General features: G+C 39.4%; 2 protein-coding genes across 2 annotated transcripts in view; one reads left to right on the top strand and one right to left on the bottom strand.

The window, feature by feature from the left end:
• kif16bb (kinesin family member 16Bb) overlaps window positions 1-11,753 on the bottom strand; it is a 54,059-nt gene extending 42,306 nt beyond the window's left edge. Inside the window, exons 1-8 of the mRNA XM_073834920.1 lie at window positions 11,479-11,753; window positions 11,261-11,330; window positions 10,992-11,108; window positions 9,146-9,262; window positions 7,491-7,588; window positions 1,252-1,361; window positions 1,011-1,153; window positions 39-207 (exon numbers count right to left, since the gene is read on the bottom strand). Coding sequence (XP_073691021.1) covers window positions 39-207; window positions 1,011-1,153; window positions 1,252-1,361; window positions 7,491-7,588; window positions 9,146-9,262; window positions 10,992-11,108; window positions 11,261-11,330; window positions 11,479-11,525 — 871 coding nt within the window. The 5' untranslated portion in view covers window positions 11,526-11,753. The remainder of the gene's footprint in view (window positions 1-38; window positions 208-1,010; window positions 1,154-1,251; window positions 1,362-7,490; window positions 7,589-9,145; window positions 9,263-10,991; window positions 11,109-11,260; window positions 11,331-11,478) is intronic.
• Window positions 11,754-22,640: 10,887 nt separating this feature from the next.
• tasp1 (taspase, threonine aspartase, 1) overlaps window positions 22,641-24,175 on the top strand; it is a 45,663-nt gene continuing 44,128 nt past the window's right edge. The window contains exons 1-2 of the mRNA XM_073834603.1: window positions 22,641-22,793; window positions 23,170-23,369. Of these exons, the coding sequence (XP_073690704.1) occupies window positions 23,240-23,369 (130 nt within the window). The 5' untranslated portion in view covers window positions 22,641-22,793; window positions 23,170-23,239. The remainder of the gene's footprint in view (window positions 22,794-23,169; window positions 23,370-24,175) is intronic.

The raw sequence follows: 24,175 nt of genomic DNA, 5'->3' as shown, positions 1-24,175 counted from the left end.
CATATCATTTGGTAACTTTCTGAAGGTTGTTGGTTTACCTAAAGTAGAGATGACGATGCCCAGAGTAACCAATGATTTATTAATATTGGCACCCTCCTTCAATCTGATGCCAGTCGCCTGTGTGGTATTAGCTCTTTCGCTTCCTGCCAGGTCAACCAGGTGTACCTTACTCACTGTCTCACTTGGTAACTCTGCATCAAACATGGCCTATAAGAACATATTTTGGTAGATGATAGAGTTAGATATTTCTCATTCCAAAATTCAAAGCGCAAAACCAAAATGCAATAGGGAAAAGAAACAGGCAAAAACACTTTTGATTGCAACACAGGAAAGTAAGATTGGAAATGCCTAATGCTGCATGACAGCTAAACCCCTGGAGTGACTGGAATTATGATGAATATATAAAAATAGCTGGATTTATCGTTTTATAACCAGCTGAACCTTATAGAGCCTTTAAAACAGGAAAACTGAGATGACACACAGAATATTGACAAAATAAAGAGATGAAACTGAAAAAATGCTGGAGCAGCATGCTATTATAATATTCAACTTCTAGTGTGATAGATAAACTGGAATAAACTGGAAGTGTTATCAGCCATGGTATTTCTAAATGTTAAAACATTTAAATGAAAACGTAAAATAACAATTTTTATATCCAAGAAGATAACTGAATCATTTACTGACTATATACTGCTGAGTGCAAACTATGTTTTAATATAGTACATACTGCGCAATAAGTTGTAATCTAGTATTCCATTCCAAACATAGCCATTGACACTAACAAGTCTCAAAGGTCACTCCAGCATTGTGCAATTTAACCCATGCATAATAAACTCACAATGATATCTGTATATCATTACTCAGACATCCCCAGCATACACAGAAAATGGAGAAAGCTCAGTGGATAATACAAACAGGGAGATGATAACTTCAAGCTGTGACGGCTATCTGCACAAATGTACAAACAGAGAGGCAGATGGCATTCAGCAGAGGGTAAATGGACTTGCGACCTTGATAAAGCGAATGGTGAAGATGGCGTGGGATCGGCTGCTGACATGGTTCATGCCTGTGCTGGCAGTGGCACGCCTTCTATTGCCCTCCTGCATCAACTGGCCAACCTCAGTATAGCTCTGCACATGGTGTCTGGAGAGGGCTAGACCACATATATGTGTCATATACAGGACATAAGAGAAATGTCTTTCAAGCAAGCTGTCAATCATGATGTGAGGTGCTGTTTTATAGTCATTTTACCCTCCACATATGGTCCATCTTTAGGATGTTCCCTCACTCTCAGCTCACAGCCTTGCATCTCCGTGCTGGGAAGGAGGTCTCGAACCCGCTCATTGTAGATTTCAAAGTAGCTGGAAGCACAAAGCATCAAAGACAAGAACAAAGCAGTGAAACTTTGCTCTTGAAACATGACTTTATCTCAGAAAGCACATCAACTATATACTATTTTAGGATATAATGGGAAAAAAGGTTTGCACCACACTTCAAACTTCAACACTGACTCAGTCTCTAGATTATATCTGCTAATAAGACATAAGGTTTTAAATGACGCACATTCCAGCAATTTTGCTAAATACCACTGGTTAGATTATATTTTAGTTTAATTGCTTATTTGCTAGCTTATTAAATTGTCTTTGTTTTGAAGCAATTGCCTGGAAAACTCAAATCAATTACCTTCCACTGTTCGAATATCATTGCGCGTAAACAAACTGGTAGAAAACTCTGGTGTGATGGAACACGGCGACTTGACAAGAAATTAGATGCCACACGTTTTCCCTGAATCTGAGTATGCGGCAGTATATCACAACTGAGCTTATTACAGCAGTCGTGGGTGAGGGGGAAAAAGTCTCGCCAGTCAGAAACGAAATAAAATCCCACAAGACGATAAACCTATTTCGGGCTGTCTGCAGAAATGTGAATGTTTAAACAGGCTCCTGAAATGAAAGACAGATTGGTCCCTCTTCATCTCCTAATGAAGCTGGAGAGAGAGACAGCATCAGTTTGAGCTCAGTACAAACTAACAGTGAACTAATTAAAACATGACAGTCAGAAATCTTGAATGCCTCTTCTGCTAGAAGTGTCCCCAGTGAATGAGCACTGTTTAAAGGAGGGACCCAGGTAGTTAAACTACATCTTGCAGGCATTTAGAAACCACAGTCATATGCAAAAGAAGTAATTTAGAAAGTGTAAAGAATCAGTCAGTCTTCTCCATTAATGAGGACAGGTCTCACTCAGCTCTTAGTATTGCTTGAAGGCACTGGGATTTTTTGTTTCTTTTTTTTTTTGTACTGCAGCAATCCTAATGGCACTAGAAATTGATTTAATGTGCAATAACTGTATTTTAAGACCACATTTATACCACAAGCAGAAGCCGTAACTCGACAGCTTCCTTAATTACAATGGGCGCATTCACATCTAGAAGTCTGCGCAGGCAAACAGCTCAACTCAAATAGTCAATGTTTTACAACATGCAACACAATAGTATTTTTGTACAATATTGTTTTTGTCAATATTGTTGTTATCGAAGGCCTCTTGTGAACTACATAGCAGCATAAATTTCATTTTGGACTTCAATAGCTCCATAAGAATGTGTTTGACTTTTGTCAAACATACCAACCCTAGTACTGTAGTAATTTAACAGGCCAACACTACTGTTCACAAGTTTGGGGTCAGTAACTTTTAAATGTATATACAGTACACAGCATAAATGAGTACACCCCCTCTAAAACTTAACAAATTCAGCAATTACTCTTTACTTGGAAGACATGTTAGGGTTCTTTGGAGATATAATGTTCAAACATGCCTGCTTGATCAATTACCGAAGAAGAATGGAAAAATTGTACAGCAAAATAACATTTTCTTATCAAATTGATAAAATTTTGTGTTGCAAAAATTAGTACACCCTCCTGAAAGTTCCTAAATAAAACAAACAAAAGGTTATTTTTGATCAACAGGTAAGTATATTGAACCAAAACTTTCAAAGACAAGTAATTTCTTGACAATTAAAAGTGTTATCTAGTCCACTGAATCATACTCAGACTTAATTCTGTCAACAATAAAACCACTTGGGAGAGAACTGCCAGGTGACTTATTTCTTAGCATAAAAGAGGACAATGGCACAAGAGGAATACCTAATTATTGTTTTAAGTGTGAAAATCTAACAGAAGTAGCACTGACATTCAAAACCAATGGACTTGTGACAAGGCTCCTAAAATAATCAGGTCTTCACTTTAAGTTTTCATTTAGCGATAAGTGAAAAGAGCCAGAGAAAATACAATACACGTGTAAAAAGAGTGACACTTTATCTCAGTAGTACGACGCAGCCTGCAGACGTGACATGCATGGTTGTTGTCAGCACTGGAATTACCTACTGTAACCAAAGCATGATAAACTAACCTCTTCCAAGGCTCATTACAAAATATAGACATCTGAGAAGCTCTGGTCTCAAGAGACCAAGTCAATCATTTCGGATCCAAAAGCATCCAACATGTTCTGGTGTTGCTAGAGGAGGAGTACAGTGAGAAGTGCCTGGTTCCCAGTCATTGTAAAGTTCGCTCAGTCATTGTAAAGTTCTTATATAGGGATGTATAACTGCTGAAGGTGTGAGGAAGTTGTGCTTTATCAAAGCTGTCATGAATTTACACACTGCTGTATGATGTAATACAAAAAACTCCCCTCATTTCAGGCATTATTGGGCATTTTTCAGCATGACAATGAAGATATTGATTCTCCCAAGGTGAAGATGTCACAATTAGCACTGGAATCAGCGTAACGAAAAGGCAGAGATCAGGGTCCAAAATGCAGGTGAGGTTATTTTTATTAAATAAACAAAACAAAAGGCCAACACGGCACAACAGCACGCACGAGGTGAGGTGAAAGTGAAAGTGGTGAAAGTGGGGAGACTAAATAGTCATTCCCTCCCGAGAATCGGAGCAAAAATCTTGTCAAGCACCTCGATCGGCCCCGATGTTCGGCGCAGATTATCTTGTAATGTGAGGCGTTCAAAGATCGAATCTTGCACCTCCCGGGGCTGCCCCGATCAAATCAAACATGTTAGATTTTAAATCGCGATGATGACGCTATGTGCTTTCACAACAGCCAATGCGTGACCGCAAAACAGGGGTGTTCGATGGAGGAAACTGCTTCTTGAGTTTTTGTAGTAACACTGTCTGTATAATGTGTCGAAAACGTACCACAAAAGTAAGGAGAAAGAGGAGCTCTACTTTAGTGAAATTGTCTCAGTTTTGAATATAGGGCTGTGACGGTGGCATGCACCGCGGTGGCGCAGTGTTTTATAAATATATACATTATAACGTTTGTGTATATAGGCCTATATATAAATACATAAGTATATAATTTTGAAACACAATTAAATTAGGCTCAAACATTATTAACAAAACGTGCCTGTTTATTTTAGCACTTTAGTCATTGAACAAGCAGCCTAAAAAACACTCAAATAAATCGAAGAAATAATATATTTAAATAAGAAAGTAGCCTAAATACGAAATAGGCTATTAAACAAACATTCGTTGCAAAAAATGTCGGACAGCTCATCAGAATTACTGGCCCGAGTCCGACTTCAACCTGTCTTTTTTCCTCTTTCTCTTCCCCATTACACAGATGCTGTCTTTAATAGCAAAGTGATTACATTTATTTTCGTTTCTTTAGTTTATAAAGTTAATTTAGAGATATATTTGGAACACTTTTTGTTTGTTCAATTCAAGTTTTCGTTTTTTTTTTAAGTAATGTCTAAGCGACCAGCGACAGACAGATCAATTTAGCCTTCTCAAGTCATCACGATTTAAATTAAAATCTAGTATCTATATCTATATATATATATATATATATATATATATATAAACTTAAGCATATCACAATATTTGTTTAATCGTTTAACCTAGATAAATGTGTGCTATAATAGGCACATATCCACTCATTTGCGGAGATTGAAAGCTGGAGCGCGCTTTAGGACATGGATTCGCCGGTGCAATGTGAAACTTCATTTTTGCTCATAAAGGTAAGAGTAGCCTAATATATCATCCAGAATTGTAAAGGGTCTACCTTAGTTTGTGTGTACACAGCATTAACAAAACGTGCTTTTGAAGAAAACAAACACGCTTTCTGATGTCTTTGGTGTTAAACAGGAGCGCTTCACAATAATTAACCGAAACCCAGGTAATTGCCTCACAGACATGATTAATATATCAATAGAAAGCTTTAAATTATTACTTCACAACTATAAAACGAAATAATTAAAATCGAAAACAAAACTCTCTCATTAGCTATAGGCCTAATCCATAAAGATGCATTTAGGCATTAAATGCGCGTCCAATGAGCAGATGGTGAGTCAGGATCTTTGCGACACTGACTCAGAAAATACTAATTTATTAATTATTATTATTATTAATTCGAAAATCTCCTTTAATTTTTGCCCCGACACATTCATGGTAATTACTTTTTCTGGGGCCACTGAGACCATCACAGCCCTAGTTTTGAACATACCAGGTGAGTGCAGAAAGCTGCTTGCACAAGCTAACCTATATGTAAACATTAGTTGCTAAAATGACGATTGGCTGTGTGAGATCAGGAGAGGCGCTTCCTCCGGCATGATAATCCTAATGATATCTTGTAGTGTGTGATGCGCCACGATTTTAAAATCTTGTAGTGTGTGCAGGTTTAAGAATTCAGGTAAGATAATCTGCGAAGATTCTCCTTATGTGTGCGCTGCAACCAGATTTAATAATCGGTCAGGATTTTAAAACTCCTGTAGTGTGAGCCGGGCTTAAGAGTCACTTGCTTTATTCTTGAATGAACCATCCGTTCAAACGAATCAAATGAATATGATTCAGTAATTAAATCAGTGTCTTACCACCACCTGCTGGCAGATCGTTTCAGTTATTTAAATCATTTAATGTTTCTGTGTTCAAAATTGTATATTTTTGTATACGATATAAGTCCAAGAGAAAAGCATGGAAATATATATTTTCCTCCCGTCTCATATTTATTTGTCTTACAAACATTTACTGTGTCTGGTATGATAAGAATGGGGCCTGGTGGAAAGCGATCACTGATGCAGTTGCAATGTATATTGCAAAATATATGGTGCCCATATATATTGTGGAAAAGCTGGGGTTTCTTTACATGCTAAAAGAAGTAGGGGGGAAAAAATCGATTTAAATCGTAAATCGGATTTTTTGTGGAAAAAAATCGGGGATTTTATTTTTAGGCCATATCGCCCAGCCCTAGGCATAACGGACCTGAAGGGCTCAGCCAGACCTACCCAAAAAAAAAAACACGAGGCAGGCCGTCTCAGTCTTTGCCTGACAAGCCAAATCAACGAAGTCCCTGGCGTAATCCTCTAAACTCCGGTCTCCTTGACGGAGGTTGAGTAACCTCCCGCGTGGACCCATCTTGGGTGCGTGCATTCTGTCACAATTCGCACTGGAATCAGCGTAACGAAAAGGCAGAGATCAGGGTCCAAAATGCAGGTGAGGTTATTTTTATTAAATAAACAAAACAAAAGGCCAACACGGCACAACAGGACACGACATGAAACGACAGAACTCAAATAATGCACGCACGAGGTGGAAGAGGGGAGACTAAATAGTCCTTGGTGATGGGGAACAGCTGTGTGTGATCAGGGTGTGACAGGTGTGTGTGATGAGGCGTGGAGTGTGGAAGGAAGGGGGATGGTGACCTCTAGTGGAGAGGTGAAAACCCGCAGCCCAAACTCGTGACAGAAGATCCTTCAGTGGACATGTATTTCACCCAATCTTAACGCTCTTGAGCCTGAGCAGTATAAAAATCAAAACGGCTTGATAATATAGACTGTTTAGGATTATTGGAGATTTAAAAAAGGAGTAAATGGATTTGTATCATTGTAGGGTGGTTGTGTCCACACACTGTTAAGACATATTTATATGCAAACACCATGTTAAAGTTAATTTTGCATCCGATGTCCCCTTTAAAAAAAATCCTAAACTTCTATAAAGCAGTGTCTAACTGAACTGAGATAACCAGGTCACTGTATATCTCTGATGTCTAAAGTAACATTTAATAGGTCTAGTCACACCCCTGGTCTCACTGTCGGTCTCGCTCATCTAATCTACCACATGGCTGTTATCGAGATGCCATTATGATACCTGCTTTAGGTGGAAGCAGACGGCGGCTGTACACTGACCTTCCTGATCATCTGGTTGTAATTACACTCCTGCTATCTTACAATGCCCATAAGAAAAGACAAGCTGCCAGAATGGACGCCTCATTTACACACTGCAATCTGCCTGTCCTTCTCCCTGGGATTTTGATGGGATCATCAACCTTCAATAAACCACCGTGGAGCAAATGATAGGAGCAGCCGTTGACAACTGTGGTCATGTAGGTAGCTCTCTTGACATATCTGAATTACTCATGTTGCTTACTCCTTTGGCTGTCTACCCACAGCATGGTTATGCTATTATCTAGACATATCGCATTCATACCTGACCTCCATGTGAAATGATGCCTTGTCTTTTTGTAACACTCCACTGATGTGGTGGAACAGCCCCTCACAGATCCGTGGAATCAGTCCATAATCATCCTGAGAAAGGGAAAAGAGAAAATTAGGGAACTGGAATGAAAGATTACAGGATCAAATCCCACAAGAGATGACCATTGTGCAGAATGTTTTAACAATTTTTGTCCATACAATGCTGTTTGTAGACAAATAAGAGAAGGCATTTCCACATTATCATCGCCTTTAAAGGGGTCATCGGATGCCCATTTTCCACAAGTTGATATGATTCTTTAAGGTCTTAATGAGAAGTCTATAACATACTTTGGTTAAAATTTCTCAATGGTAGTGTAAAAACACTTTTTACCTGGTCAAAATCAGCCTTTTTAGAGCTATTCTGTTGCATGTTCCTTTAAATGCTAATGAGCTCTGCTCGCTTCGCCCCTCTCTGCCGTGGGATAGAGAGCCATAATGTTTACTTTAGCCGCGTTTAGCTGTGAAACTTGCTAACTAGCACATTATTAAGAAAGGCCATTTGCAAAGATGCATAAAAAAACCCTTATACTCACTTCTGCTGTGGGTGAAGCTGCATCACGAATGATTCGGACGAACATAGACGCATATGTAGATCGGGATCTGAGCTTTCCTTTCAAAAACGAAAGTAACCTTATTCCTCTCCATCTTCAGCGGCTCAGATGTCGGGAGTAAATGACGACTGCTATGTTAATTTTTACATCCAACAACAGAACACCTCAATTGCTCAATCAGAGACATTCTTGTCTTCCCCTGCACCCAAGTCGACACAATGGCGATCGGAGTCGGACTGTTTCAGCTCGGTGAGGGTGGGTCTAAAGTAAGGCGCTCATATCAATCAACTATTGTGGGAGCAGCCTCTGTCGGTGTGTCGTCACACCGACAAGAAGCTGATAATGACCTGATTTAAAAAAGGGGATATTACCTTTAAAGTTTAAAAAATACCACTGGGTGGATTTTTATCATTGTAGGGTGGTTGTGTACACAATCTGCCAACACACCTTAATGTTCAAACAACATGTAAAAGTGAGTTTTGCATCCAATGACCCCTTTAAAATATAAATAAGTCTAAAAGTATAACATAACACATTTTAGGACAGAGAATGGTTTCCCTTGACGCTTTTGCCCTTTCAGACATCCACACAATTGAGACAATTTGATTTTGTCTCTCTCTCTCTCTTTCTCTCTCTCTCTCTCTCTCTCAACTATTTCTTCACTCTGCACTTTTCACCAGCACTTTGAATAAATCAGAACTCCATTAAAGTCTCCACATTATTTTCCTCTCTGATCTTCAGTGGCGGCTTTTAATTACTACCCAGGACAAAGGGGGGATATCAGACAGAATAGAATGACTATCATCAGAACAAATCTCTCGTCTTTTGGATGACACTGGACGACACTGGTTATAATTATGTGTTCTTCATATTCTGCCCTTGTCACATTTTCTGATTACTCATAAGAAGCATGCAGTGTAATAGCGGATCTGCAGTCACTGGGGTTGAGAACCACTATGTGCATCTTCTGAAGTAGTCGGGAGTGTTTTACTAGGTGTGATTGGTGAGCTTTGAAATTACACTATAGAAAGAGACAGAAATGAGATATGATCCTAACCGGGATGCCCATCATGGTGTGCGACTTTCCTGAGCCTGTCTGGCCGTAAGCAAAAACGCAGGCATTGTATCCCTCAAAAGCAGCTTGCATGACATCGGTGCCAAGATCTTTGAAAATCTGAAAACAAACACCAAATGAGCTAAAGAGATGCTTTCTTTGGTATGTTAGTACACCTGGAATTTCTATCTGTTGTCCAGAAACAATTATTTTTAATCATTGACGAGATTTAGAAAATGATCTTCTAAGGTTTCCAAAGCACAAGTAACAGTTTAACTAGTCTCAGTACAATTACAGTTCAAGTAAATAAACCAAACAACTAAATTTGGCATTTACAGTGCCTTGCTAATTTTTTTAAATGTTTTGTTATGTTGCAGTCTGCTTTAAATAGTTTAAAATTTTTCTACATCAATCTACAGTCTATACACCATAATGACAAAGCAAAAAACTGATTTGTGACAACTTAGCAAATTTATTAAAATTAAACTAAAATAAGTGTATTGCAGTAGTATTCATACCCTTAACATGGTACTTGGTTGAAGCACCTTTACAGCCTCAAGTCTTTTTGCTATGATGCGACAAGTTTTGCACATCTGCATTTGGCAATTATCTGCCGTTCCTCGCTTCACTTCACGATCTCTGTCAGTTTGGATGGGGGCTGGCAGACATTTTAAGGTTTCTCCAGAAATGTTTGACTGGGTTCAAGCCCAGGCTATGGCTAGGCCACTCCGGGACATTCACTGAGGTGTCTATAAGCCACTCTTGCTTTGTGCTTAGGGTCATTGTCCTGTTGGAAGGTGTCTGAGGTTCTAAATGCTCTAGACTAGGTTTTCATTAAGGCTATCTCAGTATTTTGCTTTGTTGAGCTTTCCTTGACATCCTTGACATCCCTCAGTCCCTGCCACTGAAAAACAGCCACAAAGCATAAGCCTGCTACCTCCATACTACTTTTGGGATGGTACTCTGCAGGTGAAACCAGAACCTGGTTTCTTTCAAACAAGATGCTTGGAATTGACTTTCATCAGACCAGAGAAATTTGTTTCTCACAATCTGAGAGTTCTTTAGGCGCTTTGTTGCAAATTCTAAGTGGGTTTAAATGTGCCTTTACTAAGAAGCAGAGAGTTTGGCCACAGCGCCTTAAAGACTGGATTGGTGGAGTGTTGCAGTGATGTTTGTCCTTCTGTAAGTTTATCCCATCTGCATATATGATCATGAAGCTCAAATAGAGTGACCATCAGCTTCTTGTTCACCAGTCAAATCAAGGCCCTTCTCCATTAATTGCTCAGTTTGGCCAGGAGGCCAGCTCTCGGAAGAGTTCTTGCTGTTTTAAACTTCTTCCATTATAGATAATGTGGGCTACATGCTTCTGTGAACCTTTAATGCAGCAGTATTTTTTCTGAACTCTTCCCCAGGTCTGTGCCTAATGCAATACTGTCTCTGAGCTGAGGCAGTTCTTTTTTACTCATTTTTGTACTTTTAAATTAATTTGCCACAGGATAACTTCACTGGAAGTGTAGTAACATCTACAAGAAATATGAATGCTCCTGAGCTAAATTACTTATGCAATAGAATCATTTAAGTTTTTTTATTTTTAAGAAATTTCCTAAGTAGTTACAAACTTGTTTTTTGCTTTGTCATTTATGGTGTATGGAGTGTAGATTGATTTGGGGAAAAAGTTATTTAAAGCAGTTTAACATAAGGCTGCAACATAACAAAACATGGAAAAATTGAAATTGATGACACTAAAAAACAAACCTTGACAGTAAACGTAAGAACAGTTAGTGCTATGAGTGCTAGAATGCTGTTATTATTATTACTGGGCATATTGCAAATGTAGTGGAGTTTGTACCTTTTCCTGTGTCACAAAGTTTGGACTTGTGCTGTTCATTGAATCATAAGAGAAATCATATGAAAAAGACTTAACACTCTCTCCATACGATTCTCCAGTCATGCAGTGGAAGTTGTCCTAAAAAGCATAAAACACATCAACAAACTAGCCGGCAACTAGGACTAGTGTGAAATATAATAACATTATACATTTCAGACAATAAGAGCATTTTTGACCAGCTATTAATGCACATAAACATAAATCTGTTAAATATGAACTGAATGACACACCTTCATGTTGAAGACAGAGGTTTTATGTCCATCCACTTGTACAATGACTTTGGCTGAAAGGTCCTTCTCCCTGAGAGAGAGGGAGAAAGATAAATGCATAATAACTTTTTCAATCAGTAGGGGGAACAACTTGTATAAAGTAAAATAATTACAGTGAGAGTGCTCTCTTATGGAAAACAGAAACATGGAAAATGTTGCTTTTGAGCGGTCGGACTAACCTTTGATTCAGCGGACGGACCCGCACAGCAACGCGCACAGACGCCATGGGTCATCGGTGACGGGACAATTCACCTGCTTGTTTTAACGTTACATATCTTATATATTATATCTACAACGTATGCACTTCCATAAAGACTTGTACCTGTACGCGCTGACATGTAAAGTACCTGCTACAGTTTTCCGAAAAGTGTTTTACCAACTCATTTATCTCCACTTTAACAGGTGTTTATCTACCAGAGATAAGAAAATAAACGCTAAGCGAATCTATGCGTTGCTGGCAAGTCCTGGGTGAAGGTTTATCTCATGAATATTAATCATGCTGTCATTGTTTGGTAACCAATGACAAAGGCTTTCTGTATGAATATGAATTGCTATGGCGTTCAAAGTCCAAAAAATAGCTCATGAATACTGCCACGTAGTTTGAAAACCAATCAATGCCGCAGGATTGGCTCATGAATATTAAGAGACATCAATTTTATAATATTTCCAAAACCAGTGAGTTAATATGTTTACCTGCTCGTACCTTTTCGACAGACTGCACCATTTTGTTAAAAAAATGTTTTTTTTTCGTTAACCTGTTCACATCTTTGTCCTGAGTGTATCAACGTAGTTGAGGTTATATTTATATATGTATAAATATCTTGTATATTATTTTGAAATTTATTAGCTTTCAATATTGAACGATACTTTCTATTAATTTATTAGTTTTTGTGGATTTCAACAGATGATGTTCATGTCCTGTAGATGGCAGTCTTTCTCCGGTTATAAGAAGGCACATACTTTCATACATCAGCAAACATTGAATATACTCTTGCTAATTTCCTTTACTGTTTATTATATTACTATAACATCTCTCATTCATCACTGTAAAATCGCTAAATCTAAAAGAGCTGGCCTGGTTTAACCTTATAATTCTATTACTTAGTATTTTAGGCAATGTAAAGTAATACTAAAAGGTAGATACTTAATGAAATACAAAAGTAAAAGACAACATGAAAACTGCAATTCCTCTCTGTTGACTAAATGGATGTTATCACTGCTACATGCCCATCTGTTCCACTGTCACACACTGCTGTGACAACAATTAAACATCATTTCCTCATTTTGCAGATAAAAATCATAATTTTTATGAAAGTTTACTTACAACAAATCTTTATCATAGCCAATTTTTGATGGCTGAAGAAACAAAATGAAAAACTGCTTTTCTGAGGGCTGTTCTCCTGATATTATCTATTAAATTGTTTAATCATTTTTTAATCTGTCTGTCACAGTGATGGTGAATAGCTATAGTTATATAGTTTGTGGATTTCTATGTCTGGTATTGAGTAAATCGAGGAAGTTTTATATTCGCAATACATCAACTTTGTCACAATGACAAAGGTCTTGTGGTTTGAGGGAGAAGAGCATGTTGGGGTGCTTTGTTTATTCATAGATTCTTCCTTGAGCGATTATTTTGTTCTTTCTTCTTCAATCACCACAGAAGAACAAAAGGGAAGGAAGTTGTCTGTCACTGATCACATGGTGCCCAGACTCTCCTTCTGCCAAGTGTCAGACGAAGCAGATCCTCTATATTTCTCTATCACACTCCTTCATTTCACAGCTGAAAGCGTTTCCTCACACCCACTCAAGAGAAGCTCCAGACCATGAATTAGAGTCTGCTACTTTAGCAAGGCATGGTTTTTTTAAAGGTATTGTTAAAAACACATCAAGAGACAGGGGCATCAAGTGAATCCATGGGGCACAGGACTGTTTTTATTTATGGGTTCTGTCCTAAACAAGGCTTAAAAACTCATTCCTGATGGCCGGAGGACCAGAGGTCCTGAGAGTAGTCACAGATTGGATCTATTCTGCTAATGTATGAGGAATATTTGAACATTTCAATCTGGATAAGAAGAGATTGGAGACTGACATGCAGTCTGGAATAATTAAGTAGTCTATAGAGGTAATAACTGGAGACTTGAGACAGTTTAACGTCTGATTCTTATGACAAAGAAAGTGTTTTCACACAAGATCCCATGTGAAAAAGACCTTCAGGTCCCACAAATTCTGTGGGTTTTCATTTTTGTGTATTTGAACCCTTTCTAACAATGTTTTTAAGATCCATCTTTTCACACTGAGGACAACTTTGGGACTCATATGAAAATATTACAGAAGGATCAAACACTCACTAACACTGCATTAAGAGCCAGGGGTGTAAACTTTTGAACAGAATGGATGTGTACATTTTTCTTATTTTGCCTAAATATCTTATTTTTTTCCATTTATTACTGCCCTTCAGAAGCTACAGAAGATACTTACATGTTTCCCAGAAGACAAAATAAGTCAAATTTACCCTGATCTTCAAATTCCAAAAGTTTTCACCCCCCAGCTCTTAATGCATTGTGTTTCCTTCTGGAGTTTCCTTCAGGTAACAACACAGTATTAAGAATCAAGTATGTAAACTTTTGAACGGGGTCATTTTTATCAATTGAACTATTATTTTCCCATGTGGACTATAAAAATAAATAAATAAATAAATGCCTTTTATGGGAAATATCTTATTTAGGTCAGTACTAAATAAAAAATAACATGCATTTTGTAAAATATTGAACATTTAGCAGATTCCGTTATATAAACTTTTGTCTTCAACTGTATAACCTTTCACTGAACAACAGAATGTTCAGAATGTGTTTTTTTTTTAAGAAGAAGACTTTTATAGACTGTACCCAACTGTATAAAGTTATTTGTTATTTTAAAGTAGTACACATGGTGCAATTGCTACTTGAATTTATTATACCTAATAAGACACAGCGTCTCAGCTCTATTGATGGAAGCCAAAAAATAGCAAACAAAGAAAACAATAAAAATAACATAACCTTAATCATGGTAAAAAGCGGTTCAGCTATTCCCTCTTAACTGTATGAAGTTCTGCCAAAACAAACAAGCTTTGTACCATCCACTCACTTACATCAAGAAACTTAAAGCAGCTCATATTTTTTCTCCTTTCTCTTTTTTTGATCTTGTAGTTTTGATAGCAAGAGGCAAAGTTTGCCGTTCCATAAGTTGAACATAATGTCTCCAGCCTTATATACACTACTTCACTAATTGAACTGTGGTGTGAATGTTAGCCAACTTAAATATCATTAAGAGAGCAGATGATTAAAGGAAAGTACTTGTTGGCTGGCAAATGTACAACCATCTGGATGCAATACTTTGATGAAAACATAGAAAACATTCCCTTTATTAAGATAATGTTAAAATACATGCTTCTGGTTGTCCATTTTGTCTATTACTTGCACTGTCACAACAGTTTTGAAAGTCTTCGGTAGCCAGTAAGCAGATATCGAACATCAGAGAGAAGTGATATTAATTGCTTTCACTTCCATTGTTTCCAGATGTAAAGGTCAATTGCAGCCCATTTTAAAAATGTTAGCTATATAGGTACTGATATAAAGTGCTGCTATAAACAAGGACTAGTCAGAATCAAGTACTCTGTGTCGTGTAATATTAAAACCAACCAAAACTCATGACAAAATGAGGTCCAAGCCTCTTTTTTATGAGGTGGCAATTTTGTATGAATTTTGATGGAAATTTAAGATCTTTAGAAGGAAAACAGAGTTGTTGATTTCATCTATATTATGCCATTGGTAAAGCATAGTCATTCTTTAAGTCAGTAAAACTGTGTAAAATTTTAGACTGTTTCTGAAGCATTGTCATAAAAGCATAGAGCTGAATGGCAAACAAGTCTATAACACTGATATATTATGGATAATCATCCGAGCAAAGACAATTATCTTAGCTTTAAATAAATGCCATATCACAGAACAAAGACTGTTACAAACGGGACGACTGAGAGTGGGGATCCAAACGCAAGGCTTTATTATGAAGATCGTAGACAGACAGGGTCGAAATCACCAGCAAACATCAACAGCGAAGACAATCCAAGAGCGTAATCCAACACAACAGGCGTGGGTCAAATCCAGGTGGGCAGTCCAAAGGAAACAATGAAAATGAAAACAAGAAACTGGGAAACTAAAGGCTAAGACTGAGAAAACAAAAACAGAACTATGGCTAGGGGAAAACAACAAGGGAAGACCTGGGAGCAAGGAAAACGCTTGGTAAAGTTTGCAACAGCAAATCAATACTTCGCAGAGTGTGTGTGTGATGAGCTGGCTTTTATGGCTGACAAACAGGAAGTAACCAGCGAAGCAGCAGGCCTGGGGTGAAATAGCCCCCCCCCCCCAAGGAGCGGCTTCCAGACGCTCCAACAGAAACAACAGGAAGAAACAGTCCAGGGTAGCGGTGGGGGGGGGGGGGGGTAGGAGACTGAGGCAGAACTGGTTGGGCAAAGGCCCTCTAGAGCAGAGCAGGAGATTCGGGAGCCCTCCAGGGCGGAGCTGGAGGTGGAGCAGCCCTCCGGGGCGGGGAAGGAGGCTTAGGAGCCCTCCAGGGCGGAGCAGGAGGCGGAGCAGCCCTCCGGGGCGGAGCAGGAGGCTTAACAAGAGGCTTAGGAACCCCCCAGTGCGGAGCAGGAGGCCCAGGAGTCCTCCAGGGCGGAGCAGGGGGCGCAGCAGCCCTCCAGGGCGGAGCAGGAGGCGGAGCGGCCCTCCAGGGCAGAGCAGGAGGCGCAGGAACCCTCCAGGGCGGAGCAGGAGGCGGAGCGGCCCTCCAGGGCGGAGCAGGAGGCGCAGGAACCCTCCAGGGCGGAACAGGAGGCGCAGGAGCCCTCCAGGGCGGAACAGGAGGCGCAGGAGCCCTCCAGGGCGGAACAGGCGGCCGCATCATGGACTGGGACCTGGGGAGAGTAGAGACAGAGGAGGCAGACAGAGCAAGGAGAGAAGTAGAGAGTTCATAGGAGCATGCTGACTCCATAGCCGTGACAAGGCAGACAGAGTCTTCTTAGATGGCCTCCATAGCCGTAACAGGGACGACCGGAAGTCTAAGCGATGCAGGCTGAGCATGAAGCCTTGGCGGAGAGGGCAGAGCGTGAAGCCTTGGCGGAGCGGGCAGTGTGTTAAGCCTTGGCAGAGCGGGCAGAGCGTTAAGCCTTGGCGGAGCAGGCAGAGCAGGGAGTCTTGGCGGAGCAGACAGAGCAAGGAGTCTTGGCGGAGCAGGCAGAGCAGGGGGCCTTGGCGGAGCAGGCAGAGCAGGGGGCCTTGGAGATGCATGCAGAGCAGGGAATTCCGCCATGAACGCCACCTCCAAAAGAGGTATAGGCGCAGCGGACATGTGGGCAGATGAAGCCTCCAGAGCAAACTTGTTGACAGACTCATAGGCAGAGGTGGCCTCTGGGGCACAGTGTGCAGCCCACACACTCAAAATGGCGATTGCCATAACAGATAACGCGGTTGGCAGTGGAATGCCCACCAGGTCAGCGGGCGTGAGGCTTGGGAGCGTTGGCTCGGATGAGACATGACATGGCTCTGGATGGTCGGGTGAGTCCTTGCTTGACATTGAAGAATCAGCTGTGACTTGACTTGGTGTGGCTGGGACCGTTGTGACCTGAATAGGCTTTAGTGGAATAGCCGTAACTGGGCTTGGCGTTAGTGGAACAGCTGGACCTGGCTTTAGTGGAGCAGCTGTGACTAGGCTTGGTTTTAATGGAACAGCTGTGACTGGACTTGACCAGGCTGGAGCAGCTGTGACTGGACATGGGCTGGCTGGAGCTGATTCAGGATGTGAAGTGGTGTCTTGATGTGACTCAGGAACCTCAGCCATTACGTGACCAGACTTTGCAGGAGTAGCCGCTGTGGCTTGGAGCTAGCAGACATCTTGTGCTGTGGCTTGGAGCTAGCAGACATCTTGTGCTGAGGCTCTGGGCTAGCAGACATCTTGTGCTGAGGCTCTGGGCTAGCAGACATCTTGTGCTGAGGCTCTGGGCTAGCAGACATCTTGTGCTGAGGCTCCTCTAGAACTCCCACAGTAAGCGGAGAGCCGCATAACACCAAAGCATAATTCATAAAGTCCTCCACTGAACATTTAAATTCCCCTCCTGGCAACATCGATTTAGTGGGTTTATCAAGTCCTAAGCGGAATAAGTCCTTAAGCCACACCTCATCATAAAAAGGTACTTGAAGTGAAAACTTACAAAACTGATGAACATATTCCTCAATGGGTAGATGGGCTTGTTGCAGCTGAAGTAGTTGGTCGATGGGGTCCATGATCGAGCTGGTGGTTGAATAAAGCCGCTGGATCCGGGTGTGGCGAAGTATTCTGTTACAAACGGGACGACTGAGAGTGGGGATCCAAACGCAAGGCTTTATTATGAAGATCGTAGACAGACAGGGTCGAAATCACCAGCAAACATCAACAGCGAAGACAATCCAAGAGCGTAATCCAACACAACAGGCGTGGGTCAAATCCAGGTGGGCAGTCCAAAGGAAACAATGAAAATGAAAACAAAAAACTGGGAAACTAAGGCTAAGACTGAGAAAACAAAAACAGAACTATGGCTAGGGGAAAACAACAAGGGAAGACCTGGGAGCAAGGAAACCGCTTGGTAAAGTTCGCAACAGCAAATCAATACTTCGCAGAGTGTGTGTGTGATGAGCTGGCTTTTATGGCTGACAAACAGGAAGTAACCAGCGAAGCAGCAGAGGGAGCAGCAACAGTCAGTGAGGGACAAGGCTCCCTCTGCTGGCCTGGTGTGACAAAGACACAGCCAGAATGAAATCCATCACAATACAATGTAGAAAGAAATAATAGGGACAGCATAAGGAATGCATTTGTTTTAGCTCTGAGCCTCTGACAGGCCAGAGGTTTGTAGCTCAAAAAGGTCTGTAATGTATCACAGAATTAGTTTTATGATTAATCCGAACTGAAAGATGGTAAATGTCTGGATGATAGATTCATTTGACAAAAATAAAACAATTAAGCAGTCAATCAAGCAGCTCGCTCACCAGCTCTCTTATTCTCCACCTCTGTCTCTCTCTTAGTTTAGCAGCGTCTTTCTTTGAAACACATGGCATTAACTTGTATTTAAATGGGGGGTTTAGTTGATTTGGGCATGTCAGAAGACAAGAAACCTACATGTGAATTGATGTGATACCAATATTACAACAGAGTTTTTTTATTATTATTATTATTTTATTTTTATTTTTTTTCAGTGTTGTAATCCACACGTGGAGACTCACTCTTCTAGCCACAATGGAGTCAAAAGTATTCCGGAATTGGCAAATTGTTAATTATTTGATCAAAATAAGAGGGATCATACAAAATGCAATCATACAATATTTTTTTTTAGTACTGACCTGAATAAGATATTTCATATAAAAAACATTTACATTTAGTCCACAAAAGAAAATATTAGTTGAATTTATAAAAATGACCCCATTCAAAAGTTAACATACACTTGATTCTTAATACTTTGTTGTTACCTGAATAATCCACTGCTGTGTTTTTTATTATTATCTAGTATTGTGTTTCTTTCTGGAGCACCATGAGTGTTTGAACCTTTTGTAATAGTTGCATATGAGTCCTTCAGTTGTCCTCAGTGTGCAAAGATGGATCTCAAAATCATACAGTCATTATTGGAAAGGGTTCAAATAAACATAAATGCTGAAAAACTTCAACTGTATCTCATTTATGAAAGGGTTTTTAACCCCATGAGTATTGTGGATACTGCCATTCTGCTATCCCTCCAAAGAGCCCAGAGGAGTCATCCGTACTTGACTTCAGTTGGAGGACATGTTTATGTAAGCTTATAGTCCCAAGAGGAGTGTTTTCAATTCCACTGCCAATGCTGGTTTACTTGACATGGCAGTAAGACCATCTGTTTGGTATAAATAACACCAAACTGTGCTCATAAAACCTCACATATCAGATATGTAGACATCCATGTTATCTGCTAATCTTTCCTGTCTTCTGTTTATCTTTCTGTATGTTCTGATTTGAAACTAGATGAGAAGATTAAATAAATTTACTTGCGGATTTTACAGACATAATTTCTATCAATCTACTGACATCATATTTACTATTAAAAATAGGCAAGATTTCCTCAGAATGTAAGAATGTGTGCGTGTGTGTGTGTGTGTGTGTGTGTGTGTGTGTGTGTGTGTGTGTGTGTGTGTGTACCTGGTATTCATCACGTTGTGGGGACCAAATGTCCCCACAAGGATAGGAATACCAGTAGATTTTGACCTTGTGGGGACATTTCTCAGGTCCCCATGAGGAAACAGGCTTATAAATCATGCACAATGAGTTTTTTTGATGAAGTAAAAGTATGCACAATCTCCTGTGAGGGCTAGGTTTAGGTGTAGGGTAGGTGTAGGGCGATAGAAAGTACGGTTTGTACAGTATAAAAACCATTACGCCTATGGAATGTCCCCATAAAACATGTAAACCAGTGTGTGTGTGTGTGTGTGTGTGTGTGTGTGTGTACTCATATGTACAGTGCCTTGCAAAAGTATTCATACCCCTTTATTTTTTTCACGTTTTGTTATGTTGCTTTCTTATGTTAAACAGTTTTAAATTACTTTTTTTCTCCACATCAATCTATACTCCATGCACAATAATGACAAAGCAAAAACAGAATTGTCACAACTTCAGAAATTTATATATATATAAAAAAACTTAAATAAGTATGTTGCATAAGTATTCATTCCCTTAACTCCGTACTTAGCTAAAGCACCTTCACAGCCTCAAGTCTTTTTGGGTATGATGTAACAAGATTTGCACATCAACATTTAGGAATTATCTGCTATTCTTCGCCTCACCTCTTTACCTCTCAAGTTCTGTCAGCTTGGATGGGGTCTAGCAGACACTTTCAGGTTTTTCTAGAAATGTTTGATTGGGTTCAAGCCCAGGCTCTGACTGGGCCACTCAAGGACATTCACAGAGTTGTCTTTAATCCACTCTTGCTATTTATTTAGGGTCATTGTGTTGTTGGAAGGTGAACTTTCTGCCCAGTCTGAGGTTCTGAATGCTCTGGACTGGGTTTTTATTAAGGCTATCTCAATATTTTGGTGCATTGAGCTTTTCTTCTACTCTGATGAGTCCCTCAGTCCCTGCCGCTGAAAAACAGCCACACAGCCACACTTTACGTTTGGAATGCAGATGATGAGCAGTGCCTGGTTTCCTTCAAACATGACCCTGCTGAAAAAAACAGCATATGCTGGTTAGGTAAGTTTTGGGGCTGGGATGCTGATTTTAGCTGGTTTATCCCTGGTGAAAAAAACAGCAAAAACCAGCCTAGGCTGGTTGGCTGGTTTTAGCTGGTCAACCAGCCTGGTTTTAGCTGGTCATAGCTGGAAGGCAGGCTGGTTTTAGAGGGGTTTTGTCCACTTTTCCAGCCTGGTCAGGCTGGTCTTAGCTGGTCAGGCTGGGAAACCACCAGCCTGACCAGCCTGGGAGACCAGCTAAAACCAGCCACTTCCAGCTTAAACCAGCTAAGACCAGCCAACCAACCTAGGCAGGGATGCTGGTCCTTTGCTGGTTTATGCTTGCCCTTTGCTGGTTTATGCTGGTCCTTTGCTGGTTTGTGCTGGTCCTTGACCAGCAACATGACCAGCATAAACCAGCAAAGGACCAGCATTAACCCATCATAAACCAGCTAAAACCAGCATCCCAGCACCAAAACATACCTAACCAGCATATGCTGTTTTTTTCAGCAGGGCATGCTTGGAATTGAGGTACATCAGACCATAAAATCTTGTTTCTCACAGTCTGAGGGTCCTTTAGATGCTTTTTACAAATTCTATTTGTGTTCATCTATTTTCACTGAAGTGAGGACTTGCCACACCACCATAAATCCCAAATGGGTGTAATGTTGCAGTGATGTTTGTCCTTTCTGTAAGATATATGATCATGGAGCTCAACTACCGTGACCATCAGCTTCTTGGTCACCACTCTAGCCAAGGCCCTTCTCCATCAATTGCTCAGTTTGGCCAGGAGGCAAGCTCTAGGAAGAGGCATGGTTGTTTCAGACTTCTTCCATTAAGTGTAACCAGCAGAATTTGTTTCTGAACTCTAACCCCAGATGTGTGATGCTTGATGACGCTTGATGCAATCCTGTCTCTGAGCTCTACAGGCAGTTTTCACCTAAGGGCTTGGTTTTTGCTCTGATATGCATTTTCAGATGTTAGACCTTTTATTACCCATTCAATTCAATTGAAGTGTATTAACATTTACAAGCAATATGAATGTTCCTGAGCTAAATTTCAACTGTCCCAGATAAAGGTATGAATACTTATGCAATGGAATCATTAAAATTTCCTTTATATTTAATACATTTGCAAATGTTAATAACCTGTTTTTTTCTTTGCAATTATGGTGTATGGAGTGTAGATTGTATGTGGGAAAAAAAAGTAATTTAAAGCAGGTTAACATAAGGCAGCAATATAACAAAATGTGGGGGAAAAATGGGGTATGAATACTAATGAATATCATATGTAATATTAAGATTATAATGATTTGAGTGACAACACAAAATACAGTGTTAATAATAGCCTACTGAAATACTGAAACATACTTTCACATTTTTATTTTATTTTATTTTAATGTACTATTTTCTCTTTGACCTACAGTTTACTGTGGCACTTCATGTAAGAGTAGGCACGGCCATTTGTTAATTTTATGTGTCTGACTGGCTTCTGGTCTCATCTGCATCCAGCTATTTTTAGCTGCACAAAACAGCTTGTTTTGCTGCTTGAAACTGCAGGTTGGTGTTTCTTACCAAATTATTTTAATGCATCTTATTTATGAGCACACTGGTTTGTAGTGCAAACCGTTTTACCGTTTACTGCATGTTTACGGAATGTTACGGAAGTCTAGCCCATAAGTTTCGTTTACGTTTGAAGTATAATCTTTGTAATGTAATGTGTGTTCTGATATTTTGTAGATACCATGTTATACTGCATTATATCCCTGACACGAATTCTAATTGTTTCAGTATTTGTGTATTTAGTATGCTTTACTATTACTATACTGTTCTGTATTTTATACACCTTTGTAAAATAGACATATTAATCAATATTATTTAACTCGTATATAAAAAAAATATTCAAAAAGCTTTATGCTCTGTGTAAAAACAGTCTGTTGTGCTTTTCCTTTTTTTCAAGCATATGATAAACGCTGTGCATGGCTCTGCCGCTGGGGGCCGCTGCTGCAGTCACACGGTCACATGTGACACTGAACCAGGAAGTGTTTTGGTGTGACGCGAGCACATGCGCCGCTTATCATCACATCACATCACATCACAATCATGCAGCAGACACACAACTACACTCATAATTTAGTGCAATCTGTATGTGTGTGTTATCAGTAGAGATGCTGGGTCGTGCGTGTAACTGTGGAGATGTGCGCTCTTCTTCCGTCTGCACCTGAAGTCTTCACTCGAGTGAGTTTTGCAAGCTTTATTCTTTCATTTATTTTGGAGGATTGAACTGTCAGTAGTTGATGGACATTAAAAACAGCATTAACGGAATCTAATATGAGTTTGTGAGCGAACAGTTAGTTACTTGGTTATTATTATTATGTTTCTGAAAGCATTCTGCTCTGAGTATTACTTTTCAAAGTAACAGTTTTGAGATGCATTGAAACACAAGGAATCTTGTCATTGTTGTAATTGTCTAAATGTGTAACGTTAACTGTTATGTCATTATTACTAACTTGAGTTATTGCCTTTATGAGTTGAATTCTGAAGATGTAATAACTCACTGTCTTGAAGTTGAATTCTGAATGTATGACAACTCAATCTCTTTCTTGACTTTCAGGACTTGGAGAAGTGTTTTGGAGCTATGAGTGAATGATGGGTCAAAATGCAAGCTACACTGAATACGGGTCATGGAAAATCTAGAAAACTCGACAGATTGCAAGGAGACTGTGTCTCCACTAAACAATTCAGGGTCTATACTGAACAGCACCGCCCCCTGTCATGACGGCAAAGCTATGGGATTTGTGCTGGTGCATGCAGGTAAATTTGTGTTTCTTTGCAAATTATGTAAAAACAGTGCATTTTTGCATAAACTTGTATTTCGGCACAGGCTTGCTTGTTACATGTTGAACGAGTAATAGTCTAGATAGTTTTAGATGTGAAGATTTCCTAAAAACAATAGGTCACTGAAAACAAAATCAAAAAACATAGTTGTTCATTTACCTTTATGTCATTCCAAACTCAACAAAAGGACAGATTAGGGGGGGAAATACATAAAAACACTTTATAATGGCCACATATGATCTGTCAAGCATTAAAAGGGACCAAAATCATTGTATATGTACAATAAAAGAAGTCCATATGACTTGTGCACTGTATTCCAAGTCTTCTGAAGACATACATTATCAGTCAAAAGTTTTAATGTTTTTGTTTTTTGTTTTGTTTCTTCTACTTTCCAAGCCTGCATTTATTTGATCCAAGTACAGCAAAAACAGTAATATTGTAAAATATTTTTACTATTTAATGTAACTGCTTTCTATTTGAATATGTTTTTAATGTAATTTATTTCAAAGTTGAATTTTTAGCATCATTACTCTAGTCACATGATCTTTCAGAAATAATTCTAATATTCTGATTTGCTGCTCAAAAACATTTATTATTATTATGTTGAAAACGTCTGAGTAGAAATTTTTTAAACAACATTTATCTGAAATATAAATCTTTTGTAACATTATAAATATCTTTATCATCAATTTTGATCAGTTTAAAGCATCATTGCTAAATAAAAGTATTAATTTCTATCATTTCTTTCCCAAAACTAAAAAATACGGACTTCAAGCCTTTGG

The sequence above is a fragment of the Garra rufa genome, chromosome 2 (genome assembly GCF_049309525.1).
Source record: "Garra rufa chromosome 2, GarRuf1.0, whole genome shotgun sequence".
Taxonomy (NCBI): Eukaryota; Metazoa; Chordata; class Actinopteri; order Cypriniformes; family Cyprinidae; genus Garra; species Garra rufa.
This window is presented reverse-complemented; position numbering and strand designations above follow the sequence as displayed.